Source organism: Anomaloglossus baeobatrachus, chromosome 6 (assembly GCF_048569485.1).
Source record: "Anomaloglossus baeobatrachus isolate aAnoBae1 chromosome 6, aAnoBae1.hap1, whole genome shotgun sequence".
NCBI classification, from domain to species: domain Eukaryota; kingdom Metazoa; phylum Chordata; class Amphibia; order Anura; family Aromobatidae; genus Anomaloglossus; species Anomaloglossus baeobatrachus.
In genome coordinates this window covers 546,768,969-546,785,894 of record NC_134358.1, presented here as the reverse complement: position 1 = coordinate 546,785,894, position 16,926 = coordinate 546,768,969, and the positions used below count along the sequence as shown (strand labels likewise).

General features: G+C 45.7%; 1 protein-coding gene across 1 annotated transcript in view; it reads right to left on the bottom strand.

The window, feature by feature from the left end:
- The window catches only part of AKAP9 (A-kinase anchoring protein 9), a 357,327-nt gene that overhangs the window by 317,035 nt on the left and 23,366 nt on the right, over positions 1-16,926 (bottom strand). The window contains exons 2-5 of the mRNA XM_075316166.1: positions 11,464-11,721; positions 9,948-9,992; positions 4,094-4,147; positions 3,587-3,757 (exon numbers count right to left, since the gene is read on the bottom strand). Of these exons, the coding sequence (XP_075172281.1) occupies positions 3,587-3,757; positions 4,094-4,147; positions 9,948-9,992; positions 11,464-11,721 (528 nt within the window). The remainder of the gene's footprint in view (positions 1-3,586; positions 3,758-4,093; positions 4,148-9,947; positions 9,993-11,463; positions 11,722-16,926) is intronic.

Sequence of the window (16,926 nt, the reverse complement as noted above, 5' to 3'; positions counted from 1 at the left end):
TAATGTAATGTATGTACACAGTGACTGCACCAGCAGAATAGTAAGTGCAGCTCTGCAGTATAATACAGGAGGTAACTCAGGATCAGTAATGTAATGTATGTACACAGTGACTGCACCAGCAGAATAGTGAGTGCAGCTCTGGAGTATAAGGGTACTTTCACACTTGCGTTGTTTTCCTTCCGTTACAATCCGCCCTTTTGGAAAACAGCGGAATCCGTTAACGGATTCCGCTGTTTCCCATAGACTTGTATGGGTGACGGATTGTGTCAAAAAGACCTGCGTTGCTTCTGCTGGGCGACGCTCCGTTGCTTCCGCCCAGCGGGAGGAACGCAGCATGTAACGTTGTTTTGAGCAGCGGAATCCTCAGGATTTCACTGCGCATGCTCTTTTTTTTTTTAACTTTAATTTTGTCTCGCAGTGGCCGAACGTTCAACTGAGCGCCCGGCCGCCGGCTATTGAGAGCAATCAGCTGATCGTTCACAATAGTCTACTGCCGGTAAAACTGTAAAGAAAAAAATAAAATAAAAAAAAAAAACGCTTTCCATTGTTTTGTACGATCCGTAGCACCCCTTGTGCCACTATATGCAACGCATCCGTAACACAACGCAATGCAACGGAAGCCGTCCAACGCAAGTGTGAAACTAGCCTAATACAGGGTGTAACTCAGGATCAGTAATGTAATGTATGTACACAGTGACTGCACCAGCAGAATAGTGAGTGCAGCTCTGGAGTATAATACAGGAAGTAACTCAGGATCAGTACAGTATCAGTAATGTAATGTATGTACACAGTGACTGCACAGTGTCTGCTTTATGCCAGGCCCAGACACAACATGCTGGAGGTCCTTTTTCAGTAAAGCTCCCTTATGACCATTATCCCCTGAGGAGTAAGCGAATTATGAAACGCGTTGGGAGGTCCTGGAGCATATAAGGTCAGATGGTGGCCAATTGTGGGGTAATGTGAGGCAAAAAATTGGCTCCCCCCTCTTTACATTGGACCACTCTGTTTTTCTATATATTAAGAGTTAGCAAGTGTTGTCTGTATGACCCTGCTGAACATTGGTTATTGTGATTGACAACCTTCATAGGGTTGTCTCTACTTTTTCATCACCACAGAGTGAGGAAATTGGTGGTTCTTTCCCGCTTGAATGTGGAGTTTTGCCCTGAATGGGTGAGAATTGGAGCCTGGAAAAAATTGCTCCTTTTTATTAGGTTGGTTATACAACCATTTATGTTGTGTGGTTTGTTACTCTTTTAATTAGTATATTAAAGGTTACATTTTAATTGTTACCACATTTACACCTTGCTCGGCTGTTTTTCTTGATATTGGTGGAGCATACGACACTATATTTATATAATTGTACACAGTGACTGCACCAGCAGAATAGTGAGTGCAGCTCTGGAGTATAATACAGGAAGTAACACAGGATCAGTACAGGATCAGTAATGTAATGTATGTACATAGTGACTGCACCAGCAGAATAGTGAGTGCAGCTCTGGAGTATAATACAGGAAGTAACACAGGGTCAGTACAGGATCAGTAATGTAATGTATGTACATAGTGACTGCACCAGCAGAATAGTGAGTGCAGCTCTGGAGTATAATACAGGAAGTAACACAGGATCAGTACAGGATCAGTAATGTAATGTATGTACACAGTGACTGCACCAGCAGAATAGAGAGTGCAGCTCTGGAGTATAATACAGGAAGTAACACAGGATCAGTACAGGATCAGTAATGTAATGTATGTACATAGTGACTGCACCAGCAGAATAGTGAGTGCAGCTCTGGAGTATAATACAGGAAGTAACACAGGATCAGTACAGGATCAGTAATGTAATGTATGTACATAGTGACTGCACCAGCAGAATAGTGAGTGCAGCTCTGGAGTATAATACAGGAAGTAACACAGGGTCAGTACAGGATCAGTAATGTAATGTATGTACATAGTGACTGCACCAGCAGAATAGTGAGTGCAGCTCTGGAGTATAATACAGGAAGTAACACAGGATCAGTACAGGATCAGTAATGTAATGTATGTACATAGTGACTGCACCAGCAGAATAGTGAGTGCAGCTCTGGAGTATAATACAGGAGGTAACTCAGGATCAGTACAGGATCAGTAATGTAATGTATGTACATAGTGACTGCACCAGCAGAATAGTGAGTGCAGCTCTGGAGTATAATACAGGAAGTAACACAGGATCAGTACAGGATCAGTAATGTAATGTATGTACATAGTGACTGCACCAGCAGAATAGTGAGTGCAGCTCTGGAGTATAATACAAGATCAGGAATGTAATGTATGTACACAGGGGTGGAAGGTCAGCCTGTCAGTGCTCAGACCATACGCCGTACAGTGCAGCAGATTGATCTGCATGGCTGTCTTCCCAGAAGGAAACCTCTTCCAAAGATGATGCACAAGAAAGCCCGCAAGGCCGCAAACAGTTCGCTGAAGACAAGCAGACTAAGGACATGGATTACTGGAACCGTCCTGTAGTCTAATGAGACCAAGATAAACTTATTTGGTTCAGATGGTATCAAGTGTGTGTGGTGGCAACCTTCATTAGGTCTTTGGAGTGTGGGAGGAAACTAAAGCACCAGGAGGAAACCTAAACAAGGGGAGAACATACAAACTCCTTGCAGATGTTGTCCTTGGTGGGATTTAAACCCAGTACTCCAGCGCTGCAAAGAAACAGTGCTAACTGCCGAGCCACCAGACATTGCTAACCACCGAGCCGCCATACAGTGCTAACCACCGAGCCACCAGTGCAAATCATTGAGCCACTATACAGTGCTAAGCACCGAGCCACAATACAGTGCTAACCACCGAGCCACCATACAGTGCTAACCATTGAGCCACCGAGCTACCATACAGTGCTAGCCACCGAGCCACTATACAGTGCTAACCCCTGAGCCACCATACATAGCGAACCACCAAGCCACATTACAGTGCTAACCCCTGAGCCACCATAAAGTGCTAATCCCTGAGCCACCATAACAAGCTAACCCCCGAGCCACCATAAAGTGCTAACCCCCGAGCCACCATAAAGTGCTAACCCCCGAGCCACCATAAAGTGCTAACCCCCGAGCCACCATAAAGTGCTAACCCCCGAGCCACCATAAAGTGCTAACCCCCGAGCCACCATAAAGTGCTAACCCCCGAGCCACCATAAAGTGCTAACCCCCGAGCCACCATAAAGTGCTAACCCCCGAGCCACCATAAAGTGCTAACCCCGGAGCCAGTGTGCTGTTCACTTCTGCACAAGGGTTTCGGCACCAAAGCCAGCGTGAACAACCAGGGTGATACGATCAAAGTTCAAACTCAATGATAATTAAAGGCTATTGCAAAAGTCCAGCGGGGGCACAACCCTTTCAGGAATGTGACTTTGGATCAATCAGGTCTAGTCTCATAAAATAAAGAAAAAAAAAACCCAAAACAATAGCTAATAAACCTGCACCAAGAATAGTGCGGAAAATATAGAAAGTAATTCAGGAGGGTAAAAAAAAAAATAAATAAAAAAAAAAAAATTACTTTAAATCATTTTTTGGGTAAAAAACCCACACACAAAGCCCCCCCCATGTACCTGCTGCAGCCCCTCGGTGCCGTACGCTGCCCTCATCTCCTCCAGCTCTCGGTTGAGCTCGTCGATCTCCTGCTGCTTCCCCGCCAGCTCGTCCTCCATCACTTCCAGCCGCGCCTGTGAGCTCCGGGGAACGCGATCCGAGAACGTCTCCCGGACTCCGAATTCTTCCTCCTGAGTAGAGTCGTCACACAGGTTAATAAAGACCGTGAAAGCCACACAGACCCCCAGAGTCCAAACACCGCTGCTGCTCCGATAACAGATCACGGGGCACCGAGGCAGCTCATTACCACCGCCACCGCCTAGGTTGCCGAGATGAGAGCAATGCAACACATACAAGGATGCAGACAAAAGAGCAAAACAAAATAAAAAAGGACACAAGATGTTAATAGAGTTGGTGTTAGGAAAAGGGCCGGTCGTTCGCGCTCTTTATTAACCACTTTGACGCTGGATAAGTGTTAGTTCTGCTGTGTTAATGACACACAGACTGGTGCGGAGGATATATCGTACCCATAGGATATGCGCCGTGTTGATGGCTGGCAATGGAAAGCCGTCATCGACTACCTGTGACAAAAATAATATCCGGGAGACTGTGAGATCGACATAAGGACACATAGAAGCAACAGTAATGGCCGTCCCGGTAGACGGGGTACGGCTGGGTGCCCCCCAGTGTGACAGATTTGAGGAGACGTTACGGGGGTAGTACTCAAAGTGATGTCATATCGCTGTACTAAGTGGAGGGGGGACTCTCAAAATCCTTTACCTCTACTGCCTCCCATTGAGCAGAGACCCCATTTACTTCAATAGGGCTGTGCCGCCGTCCCTTACATGTTGGTTGGGCAGAGCGCTGCTCTGCAGGGAAAAGCTGACTTAACACTGCGCCCCTTCTTTCTCAAGATCGCTGGGGGGTCCCGAAGGACAGACACCGATCATAAAGGGATGACATGTCCTAGTGACCAATTATTTTAGGAGACCCCTTTAAAAAGTAGGTGGGATTTACTGAGGGTTTTCTCAAAATATCAAGTTAGCCCCCGCTGGGACCCCCAGTGATCCTGAGGGCTTTGGAGAACCCAATATTTAGTGGCTGAGACATGTTATATGCTCAACCGCCGCCTCATCTCCTATGAGACTGCCGAAAAATAGTCAAGCCCCTCCAGAAGTCTAATAGACAATGAATGAAGCGGACGGGGAGCATCCAACACCTCCGCTCCACTCCGCTGAGCCCGGATCACAGGATTGCCGAAATACCTACAGCTATGAAAACCCCCGTTAATTCCCCCTCTACTGTACATATATTACAATATCCGCTAATCCGGCATCTGATTGTTCAGAATGTTTGATAATAAGGGAATTGTTTCTGGCACAGACCTGCACCTTTCACACTGGGGTAGGAAATACCAATTTTAGTAAATTCTCCAATTTTTTTGTGGTTTTATTTTGTTTTGTTTTTTTTTAAAAACATTGAACCTTTAAATTTAAAAAGTCCCTATTGTTTTAATTTGTATTTTATAACCTCAATAGTTCACATGAAAATAAGAAACTTTGTAATAAATCTTATCAAAGAATTCTGCTTCTTTCTCTTCGTTGACTGATCTTTCGTTCTCAAATCAGTCGTAAAATCGAATTTCAGCGAAGAAAGATTATTTACATTATTGACAGCTGCTGCTTTAAAAAGTCTATGGAAGAGCTAGAGGCGGAGACGGACATTCTATACTACAAGTTCTCCTGCAATGACACAATTGTCGCTCATAACATTCTACGGAGGTGGAGACAGACATTCTGCTGCAAGTTCTCCTGAAATGACAGCTACAGTTGTTCTTCATAAAATTCTATGGAAGGGGAGGGAACTAGAGGCGGAGACAAACAATCTGCAGCAAGTTCTCCAGAAATGATAGTTACAGTAGTTGCTCATAAAATTCTATAAAAAGGAGAGAGGAGCTAGAGGCGGACATTTTGCTGCAAGTTCTCCTGAAATGACAGTTACAGTAGTTGCTCATAAAATTCTATGGGAGGAGAGAAGAGCTAGAGGGAGAGACAAACATTCTGCTGCAAGTTCTCCTGAAATAACAGTTACAGTAGGTGCTCATAAAATTCTATGGAGGGGAGAGGCGCTAGAGGCGGATATTCTGCTGCAAGTTCTCCTGAAATGATAGTTACAGTAGTTGCTCATAAAATTCTATGGAGAGAGGAGCTAGAGGCGGATATTCTGCTGCAAGTTCTCCTGAAATGACAGTTACAGTAGTTGCTCATAAAAGTCTATGGAGGAGAGAGGAGCTAGAGGCGGATATTCTGCTGCAAGTTCTCCTGAAATGACAGTTACAGTAGTTGCTCATAAAATTCTATGGAGGAGAGAGGAGCTAGAGGTGGATATTCTGCTGCAAGTTCTCCTGAAATGACAGTTACAGTAGTTTCTCATAAAATTCTATGGAGGAGAGAGGAGCTAGAGGCGGATATTCTGCTGCAAGTTCTCCTGAAATGACAGTTACAGTAGTTTCTCATAAAATTCTATGGAGGAGAGAGGAGCTAGAGGCGGATATTCTGCTGCAAGTTCTCCTGAAATGACAGTTACAGTAGTTGCTCATAAAAGTCTATGGAGGAGAGAGGAGCTAAAGGTGGATATTCTGCTGAAAGTTCTCCTGAAATGACAGTTACAGTAGTTGCTCATAAAGTTCTATGGGAGGAGAGAGGAGCTAGAGGGAGAGACAAACATTCTGCTGCAAGTTCTCCTGAAATAACAGTTACAGTAGTTGCTCATAAAATTCTATGGAGGAGAGAGGAGCTAGAGGCGGATATTCTGCTGCAAGTTCTCCTGAAATGACAGTTACAGTAGTTGCTCATAAAATTCTATGGGAGGAGAGAGGAGCTAGAGGCGGATATTCTGCTGCAAGTTCTCCTGAAATGACAGTTACAGTAGTTGCTCATAAAAGTCTATGGAGGAGAGAGGAGCTAAAGGTGGATATTCTGCTGAAAGTTCTCCTGAAATGACAGTTACAGTAGTTGCTCATAAAGTTCTATGGGAGGAGAGAGGAGCTAGAGGGAGAGACAAACATTCTGCTGCAAGTTCTCCTGAAATAACAGTTACAGTAGTTGCTCATAAAATTCTATGGAGGAGAGAGGAGCTAGAGGCGGATATTCTGCTGCAAGTTCTCCTGAAATGACAGTTACAGTAGTTGCTCATAAAATTCTATGGGAGGAGAGAGGAGCTAGAGGCGGATATTCTGCTGCAAGTTCTCCTGAAATGACAGTTACAGTAGTTGCTCATAAAGTTCTATGGGAGGAGAGAGGAGCTAGAGGGAGAGACAAACATTCTGCTGCAAGTTCTCCTGAAATAACAGTTACAGTAGGTGCTCATAAAATTCTATGGAGGGGAGAGGCGCTAGAGGCGGATATTCTGCTGCAAGTTCTCCTGAAATAACAGTTACAGTAGTTGCTCATAAAATTCTATGGAGGAGAGAGGAGCTAGAGGCGGATATTCTGCTGCAAGTTCTCCTGAAATGACAGTTACAGTAGTTGCTCATAAAATTCTATGGGAGGAGAGAGGAGCTAGAGGCGGATATTCTGCTGCAAGTTCTCCTGAAATGATAGTTACAGTAGTTGCTCATAAAATTCTATGGAGGAGAGAGGCGCTAGAGGGAGACAGACATTCTGCTGCAAGTTCTCCTGAAATGACAGTTACAGTAGTTGCTCATAAAATTCTATGGAAGGAGCAGAAGCTAAAAGTAGAGGCGGACAATCTGGTGTATTTAGGGGGTTGGGGGAGAATTTGGACACCTGATAAAAGGGTCAATGACAATGGCAGAAAGTATAGGGCAACACCCCCAAATTGGTTATGCCCAGTTGTCAATTTATTCATAAATTCCAACTAGTAATAACACACCACCAGAATTGGTAAGAAAAGATGCAACAGAATTGATTTATCATAGATATTTACTAAAACAGACCTGTCCGGGGAACCCTGTCTGTGTCATCATCATCATGCATATCATTCTCAACATTGGTCTCCCAATTTTTTTGTAAGAGTTCAAAAAACTTTTGCAAAAAAAAAATGGAAACAAAAAGTTGAAATTTCAAATGTTTGATTTTCCAGTGCACGATATGGAGCAGATTCAGACAGGAAATGCACTTTTTTTATTATATTTTTCACTAGGCTTTTTTTTTTTTTTTTTTTTAAAACCTCAAAACAAAAAACAAAAAAAAAGATATACTTATATATTTTTTCTATTTAATATATAATCTAATATATAAAGCTGAATGTGTGTGTGTGTGTGTGTGTGTGTGTGTGTGTGTGTGTGTGTGTGTGTGTGTGTGTGTGTGTGTGTGTGTGTGTGTGTGTGTGTGTGTGTGTGTGTGTGTGTGTGTGGGATTGGCATCTGCACCGTCGCAGCTACAGCCACAAAATTTTTCACATTCACAGTTCTGGACCCCGAGAGGCTCACAGGCTATGTTTCGAGGGGAAATTTTAACCCCGCTCTTTACAGTTATTCGCCAAAAAACCTGCCTCCATTAAAGCGAATGGAGCTGGGAGCCACAGTGCAGCCAGAACTTCAGAAGAATGCGCAGCCACGCCCTTATATGGAATGTTGGCGTGTCACAATGCAGCCAGGGAAAGAGGCAGACACAGACAGGGAAAGAGACAGACACAGACAGGGTAAGAAACAGACATAGACAGGGAAAGAAACAGACACAAAGAGACAGACACAGACAGGGAAAGAGACAGACAGGGAAAGAGAGGGAAAGAGATAGACAGGTTAAGAGACAGACAGAGACAGGTAAAGAGAGACACAGACAAAGAGACAGAGACAGACACAGGGAAACAGACAGACAGGGAAAGAGAGGAAGAGCGACAGATTATAAAGCTGAGAGTGTGTGTGTGTGTGTGTGTGTCCGGGATTGGCATCTGCACCGTCGCAGCTACAGCCACAAAATGTTAAATGTTGCACACACACACTTCTGGACCCCGAGAGCGTCATAGCCTATGTTTAGAGGGGAAATTTTAACCCCGTGCTTTATTCACCAAAAAACCTGCCTCCATTAAAGCGAATAGAGAGGGAAAGAGACGGGCAGAGAAAGAGAGGGAAAGAGACAGACAGGGAAAGAGACAGACAGGGAAAGCGATAGGTAGACAGACGGAGAAAGAGACAGAAAGAGATAGAGAGACGGAGAGATGACAGACATTATAATTACATTTCTATCTATTTGTTTTGTGGTTTTGTGTGCAGAATACATTTTTGTTAATACATTCTAATTTTGTTAACAGCAGTTATTAACCCGGGCGAATTCGGGTAGTACAGCTACGGTAGTATTAATTTTATTTTATTATTTATTTTATGAGATTTTTTTACGCATTAAATAAATATAAATTTAATGCGTAAAAAAAATCTCATAACAGCAAATTAATTTAACCTCGACATGTATCTTCAAAAAACAAAATAAAATCAGTGTGAACATCACCTAACCTTTTCCAACACTTCATCATTTGGATATTTCATCGAGTCTTGTGTTTATTAAAGGACGCTGTCAACACTTTTTTGTGTATATGGAAGCCTTAGTATAGGATGTGTAGACGCCTGTCCCCCGATAGAAATGATAGCTTTTTTGAAGGGATCCGATGTGCCGTTGATGAGAAATCTAGTGTAGAAGATATATGCAAACCAGGCAGTAAGTGCACTGGGGCGTGTCAGTGCCCTTAGAATACCGTAAGAGCAGATACACCCCCAGTGCACTTCGTGCCTGATTTGCATATCTCTTGTACACTAGATTTCTCGTGAACGGCACATATTATATATATATATATATAAAACGTGTTGACATGTTGTTTTTAATAGGTTTTTTACAACGTACTTCTAATTCTAGTGGTAGCACAACCTTGAGATAATTTTCCCATTTAATAGATTTCCTACTGAGATCAGACGTTTACAAATTTTACCATCCAACCTATAATTACCTCCAAATCTACTGTACAAGAGTAATGGAAAAAAAATAAAGAAAATAAAAAAAAAGCACAGAATGTACGTCATTTTTCTACATTTACTGAAAAGGAAAAATGTACCGTAATTTAAAAGAAAAAAAAAAAAAAAAAAGGCATAAAGAAATAAAAAAAAAAGGTTCTCCTGTTGTGAACATAAATAATGACACCCGGAGCACAAGCCATTCATTTAGGAAGTGAAAGACGAGGCGGCGAATGAGAGGAACGTGGCGTGAAAAGGAGCGCAATTTATTTACAATGATTTCTCGGGGGCAGAGCAGGACAGGACGGGACGACAAAAGGAAGCGGAATAAATCTCACATTCATTAATGAGCGGCAAATCAACCCCATTCAGGAGACATGAATGATCAGCATGCAGCATGCGGTCGCCGCGCTTACCTCCGAGCTATAATCGTCAGCGGTGGTGGAAACTTCACTCTCCGGCTGCGATTAAAACAAAACCTATTACAATAAGGTTCCACGTACGCGAGGACACGGACCCCCGACACACGGAAGCGCGGCCGCTTCTTCGCCCTTGCAAATTAGGCCAATTCGGAGCTTCTATGCCCCCATGACAACTCTGCCTGCCCTTGTTCTGCCCTATATGCCTCAGTGTATTGATGTGTCGATTTTAGTAAACACTTGTATTTACATCAAAAAAAGAAAAATAAAAAATAAATAAATATCCTTCGGGAAAAATTGTGCTATTACTCAGTTATTCCTCCTGGAAATGTAAAATGTACGCATAAATGGACAACTGGGTGTTAAGAGGACAAGTCTGGGCAGCATTAGCACTGACTGGACAATCCCAACTGGTAACACCTGGTTATAAATGTATTCATTAATTTCCAGGAGGAATAACAGAGGGACGGCATAATGCAAAGAGAGTAAGCCTCCAAAACGGTAATTCATGGAAAGGCATGTAAATTTACCATCTCGGACTTGTCAGGAGAGTGGACAGGTCCTCTTTAAGTCAATGTATTTTACACTATTACATCTGATTGGGTCTTTCGATGTATTGGCTGTGACAGAGGAGGGGGCTGGCTTTGCTAGTCAAATAGTCAGCCAGCCCCCTACTCTTTCCATATACTAGCTGTGACAGAGGAGGGGGCTGGCTTTGCTATTCAGTCAGCCAGCCCCCTATTCTTTCTATATACTAGCTGTGACAGAAGAGGGAGCTGGCTTTGCTAGTCAAATAGTCAGCCAGCCCCCTATTCTTTCTATATACTAGCTGTGACAGAAGAGGGGGCTGGCTTTGCTAATCATATAGTCAGCCAGCCCCCTACTCTTTCCATATATTGGTTGTGACAGAGAAAGGATCTGGCTTTGCTATTTAAACAGAGAGCCAGCCCCCTACTCTTTCCATATATTGGTTGTGGCAAAGGACGGGGCTGGCTTTGCTATTAAGAAAATAAAATCAGTAGCCCCCAACTCTTTCCATATATTGGCTGTGACAGAGAAGGGGGCTGGCTTAGCTAATGAAATAAAGTCAGCTTGCCCCCTACTCCTTCCATATTGGCTGTGAAAGCGGAGGGAGCTGGCCTAGCTATTCATATAAAACCTGCCAGCTCCCTTCTCTTTCTATATATTGGCTGTGACAGAGAAGGGGGCTGGCTTAGCTATTAAAACAGTCACCCAGCCCCCTACTCATTCTGAATATTGCCTGGGACCGAGGAGAGGGCTAGTTTACATAATCAAATAAATAGCCATTTAGCCCCCTATGCTTTCTAAATATTGGCTGTCACAGAGGAGGGGGCTGGCTTAGCCAGGAAGGAAGATGGACAATGTTGTTTAGCAACAGATAAATTAGGTTTTGGTTGAAAACCCTAAATTTTCTTTCTGTAGCACACGGTGGTCTTCATTACAACGCAATATGACTGCGGAGACAATATATATATATATATGGGCCACTCACCTCGATGGTGTACGTCTTGTCGTGCGTGATCATTTCCCCCTGGGGCAGTGTTCTCATGATGGTGAATTCGGCAGTGGATGATGCTCCGCTAGGGGCGGTCTGGGAGGGGGCGTCATCGCTCTGGGACAGGCCGGCCTCTGACACCGATTCACCACCGTCCTGCTGCTTGGAGCTGGAGGACGTCGTCTTTTTCTTCTTGTTCTTCTTGGCAGTATTCTGTCCGTCCGTCTGTCCCTTGCGTTGTCTGAACTGGGCGAGCTAATGGGGTGCAAAGGAAAAAACATCAGCAACATAGGGGTGGGACAGACGGAAAAAGGACGGGGGGGTATTGTGAAAGACTTTGCTGCCGCCACCTCAAAGCGCAAGGATGCTGCCGCCACCTCAAAGCGCAAGGATGCTGCCGCCACCTCAAAGCGCAAGGCTGCTGCCGCCACCTCAAAGCGCAAGGCTGCTTCCGCCACCTCAAAGCGCAAGGCTGCTGCCGCCACCTCAAAGCGCAAGGCTAATGCCGCCACCTCAAAGCGCAAGGCTAATGCCGCCACCTCAAAGCGCAAGGCTGCTGCTGCCGCCACTTCAAAGCGCAAGGCTGCTGCCGCCACCTCAAAGCGCAAGGCTGCTGCCGCCACCTCAAAGTGCAAGGCTGCTGCCGCCACCTCAAAGCGCAAGGCTTCTGTACAGACTGAGCAGACAAAGCTGATGGTCCAGCTCAGCCATAGTCAGGTGCCAGGAGGCTGAAGAGCACTATTCAGTCACCTATGAATGTGCTGATCCCCTATGTTAAAAGTTAATGTGCACAAAAAAAAATTAAAAAAAAATGAAAAAACAAAAAAAAAACACACCTGTATTGTCCCTAGACCACCAGGGCTACTGCCACTCATCCCTTCTCAGTGCTAGACTACCAGGAATATTGCTTTTGACCCCTTGAGTACCCTAGAAGGGATAGTACTATTCACCCCTTCTTTGTTAGAGACCACCAGGGATAGTGCCATTAATCCCCACCCCCCAGATCACCAGGGATAGTATCATTAAACACTTTTCTTCCCTGCCTCACCTGTAACAGTGTCATTCATCCCTTCTCTAGATCACCAGGGATAGTGCTATGAAACCTTTCAACCCCTGCCCATAAGGGATACTACTATTAAACCCTTCTATTCTCAAGGCCACCAGGGAATAGAGGTGTTAACTAGAATAATCCAATTAATCTAGTATAATAAACATCACATTAAATAATTGCTAACAAAAAGGAGACAGTTGCACTCTGTAGCACTAAGCCATGTGTAACACTGAATATGGGAATATGGACATGCATTGCTGCAATGAAAAACGTAAAAAATGAGATACTTAGAACACAAAAATGGCCAATTTTATGTGAGTCCAACAGCCTGCAGCAAGGTGACCTCTTTTTTTTGATCCCTGCCTACTCTAATGCCTCTCTGTGGGTTAAAAAAAAATAATTTATGGGGAGACAGGAACCTATAGGCATTAGAGTAGGCAGGGACCCAAGAAAAAGAGGTCACCTTGGCGTTGGCTGTTGGGCTCACATAAAATTGGCCATTTTTGTGTGCTAAGTATCTCAATTTTCACATGTTCTTCACAGCAGTAATGCATGTCTATATTCCCATATTCACTGTTGCACATATCTTAGCACTACAGGGTGCAGCTCTCTTTTTTCTTACTATGTTTCATATTCAGTTGCACCTGTTCACATTAGAAAAGGTAGTCATTTTCTTAGCGTAAGTCATTTTTAGACCCAGAACCATGTAATCAGACGGCAAAAATCATTTATTAAGTTACAAAATTTGCCCTAGACTACCAACAATGCAGACGTGATCTCCTTACTCCCCCCTAGACCACCAGGGCTCTTTCCATGTTGTAGCACAGTACAGTGATATCTATTTGCTGTTCTGGTACAGAGGGAACATATATTATCTGTACTGATATCATACATCATCGGTCATACATCACATCCATCTCCCCGAAACCAATGAGCACTGGAGTAAGCCGCCATATAAGCGCGGTATATATTGTATCCTGTGGCCTCTGTACAGCCGGTGAGTGGCGGATCGGCCATTGTAGCCGGCCCGGTGTAGCACAGCTCTGTTCACAGATTACAGCCACCTAAGAAGTTAATGACACAAATCACTTTAACCAAACGCCCAGGAGACTCTCTTCTCCAGCAAAGCCCCGCACTAATCCCGCAAATCAAATTTAGAGATTGGCAGTGGCTGTTATAGGACTTGTGCCAAGATCTCATTTGGTGCGTTCACTTATAGAACGGAGGGGGCACAGGTAGTGGAAGAGTTTACAGGGTGGGATCACTACTAGGCATCGCTTTACAGTTTACATCCCGGGTCTGCAAGTACTGGGGTCCCCCGCATCCCCCCCAATCTTTCAGGTGGTTTAGCATGTAATCCGTGCTCAATTCAATGTTTTGGGGTGGCTACGGGTACTCAGGCGTCACCATCTGGCATTGAATGGAATGATATTGCATAAAGTTTTCTGCAGTAATGGAGGGGGTCCCGGCGCCAGTGAGGGTGGGGGGCCCGGCGCCAGTCAGGGTGGGGCCCGGCGCCAGTCAGGGTGGGCGGTCCCGGCGCCAGTCGCGAAGGGGGTCCCGGCGCCAGTCAGGGCGGGGGAACCAGCGATCGTACGTGTCCTGCACCTGAATAGGCGCTCCCCGTTTTAAATATATACCGCCTTCAGGTGCAATGGAAATGGAACCGATTGGCAACACTCAAGGACCCAAAAACATTTGCAGCCCCCCTTGCCAGCCTAAAATACAAATTAGACCCCAAAAGCTTCCTCACACCACATATTGGGGGATCTGTCAGTGCTCATTACAATAAGCTGTTGGTCCCTGCACAGTCAGTTGGGTGTCAGGATGCTGCTGTGCAGGAATCAAAATAAAGAAGGGGGCGCGGTGCAAACCCTTTATTCTCTGGATTGGTGGAGCCCCCAGTGATCCGGACAATGACATGGCCACAGCATGGAGCCCCCTTTACATCTGCTGTGAGTGGGGACGCCTGCACAGGCGGATGGCCCGTTGCAGCAGAGAGAGGGAAAAAAGCGGCACCGCGCTCCATTTATGCTCCAGACTGGTGGCGGTCCAAAAGTCAGACCCCGCCAATCAAGAAGTGATGCCAAATCCTAGCGATAGCTCATCACCCCCTGAAGTGGTCTCTTTTGCTAGGATCTGCCACCCCTTAATGATTGGTAGACCCAAAAAATGAATTGGGGGCAGCACCGAGGCGCCATTGCTGTTTTAGCTTATGTGGTGGCAACCTGACTAGCCGCTGATAAAGGGGCCGGCTGGAGGTGGAACAACAGAGGTTTTACCCAGACCAATCATAAAGGGGCGGCTTATTTTAGGGAAGGAGAATGTCCCTTTAGGGAGTGATGAAATATGGCTATTAAATATTGTCCTGGTTGGCGGGCTTTGACTTCTGGGACCAGCACCAATCCTCTGGGTTTGATGTAGCGCTGCGTCCCGTTCTGTTTTTAGCTGATCAGCGGCGCCCCAGGACGGCATCCGGCCCCATAAACAGTCAAAGTAATGGGAATACTCAACAAATGGCAAAAATTAACTCCCCGGAATAAGATTAGTCCTGTGCCTACTCCAATACACCGACATGTGGGTTTAATAAATAACATAAGGTACCTTGTAGCAGAACATATCCACCGGTGGGTATGGTCCCAGTGTGAGGGTACGGTGCCAGTTAGCAACTACAGTCCCAGTGTGAGGGTACGGTGCCAGCTGGAGGCTGCGGTCCCAGTTGACAGCTATGCTCCCAGTCTAGGGTACAGTCCCAGTCGGCAGCTATGCTCCCAGTGTGAAGGTACAATTCCAGTCAGTTGTTACGGTCCCAGTCGGCGGCTATGCTCCCAGTGTGAGGGTACAGTTCCAGTGGGTGGTTACGGTCCCAGTTGTCGGCTACGGTCCCAGTGTGAGGGCACAATTCCAGTCGGTGGTTACGGTCCCAGTCACCAGCTACGCTCCCAGTGTGAGGGTACAATTCCAGTCGGTAGTTACGGTCCCAGTTGGCGGCTATGCTCCTATTGTGAGGGTACAATTCCAGTCGGTAGTTACGGTCCCAGTTGGCGGCTATGCTCCTATTGTGAGGGTACAATTTCAGTCGGTAGTTACGGTCCCAGTTGGCGGCTATGCTCCTATTGTGAGAGTACAATTCCAGTCGGTGGTTACGGTCCCAGTTGGCGGCTATGCTCCCAGTGTGAGGGTACACGTCCAGTCGGTGGTTACGGTCCCAGTTGGCGGCTATGCTCCCAGTGTGAGGGTACACGTCCAGTCGGTGGTTTACGGTCCCAGTTGGCGGCTATGCTCCCAGTTTGAGGGTACGGTTCCAGCCAGCGGCTGCAGTCCCAGTTGATGGCTACGCTCCCAGTGCGACGATACAGTGTCACTGTGAGGGTACGGTCCCAGTTGGCAGCTACGGTCCCAGTGTACGACCCCTAGACCCGCAATGAGCAGGTTATATGCCGGGTCCCGGCCAGTGACTCCTGATGTCTGAGCTTATGTGATTTACAACAGGGATAAGATGTACGTGCTCACAAATCCTGTTACAATATGATAACCTTAAAGCGGCAGTAAGCTGGTCCCACTGTGACCAGCGATTAGGCCTCGTAGATGCGGCACGAATGGTGAAGAGCACGAGAGATCACAGCAGGAAGAAAAAACCCCACCCGTATCTGACCCAGCTCCACACTATGGTAGGGCCGTGTTCACATGTGCAATCCTCGTCCTTTAGAACGAATCCAGCAGAAAACTGGTGACAAAAAAACGACACAACCTTTTTGTGACTGGATTACTGCTGGATCCATTCTAAAGGACGACGACTGGACGTGTGAACATGGCTGTAGACGCAGTAATAAGAATCCTCCATTGTCTTATCTGGGAATAGTATTTATCAGAGACTGATGAATGGTGATAAGCGGCACCGGCTAGCCACTGCTCATCTCTTATGGCAGAAATCGGGACGGTCTCCATAGCAAACTTCAAATTCCCTGTGTCTACAGCAGCTGCTGCAGAACCTCACAATAAATATGTCAGCTGCTTGCGGTACACACACCAAAAGTTTGGACACACCTTCTCATCTCTAGAACAACTGTTAAGAGGAGACTTTGTGCAGCAGCCTTCATGGTAAAATAGCCGCTAGGAAACCACTGCTAAGGACAGGCAACAAGCAGAAGAGACTTGTTCGGGCTAAAGAACACAAGGGATGGACATTAGACCAGTGGAAATCTGTGCTTTGGTCTGATGAGTCCAAATTTGAAATCTTTGGATCCAACCACCGTGTCGAAAAGGTGAACGGATGGACGCTACATGCCTGGTTCCCACCGTGCAGCATGGTGGAGGAGGTGTGATGGTGTGGGGGGCTTTGCTGGTGACACTGTTGGGGATTTATTCATAATTGAAGGCATACTGAACCAGCATGGCTACCACAGCAT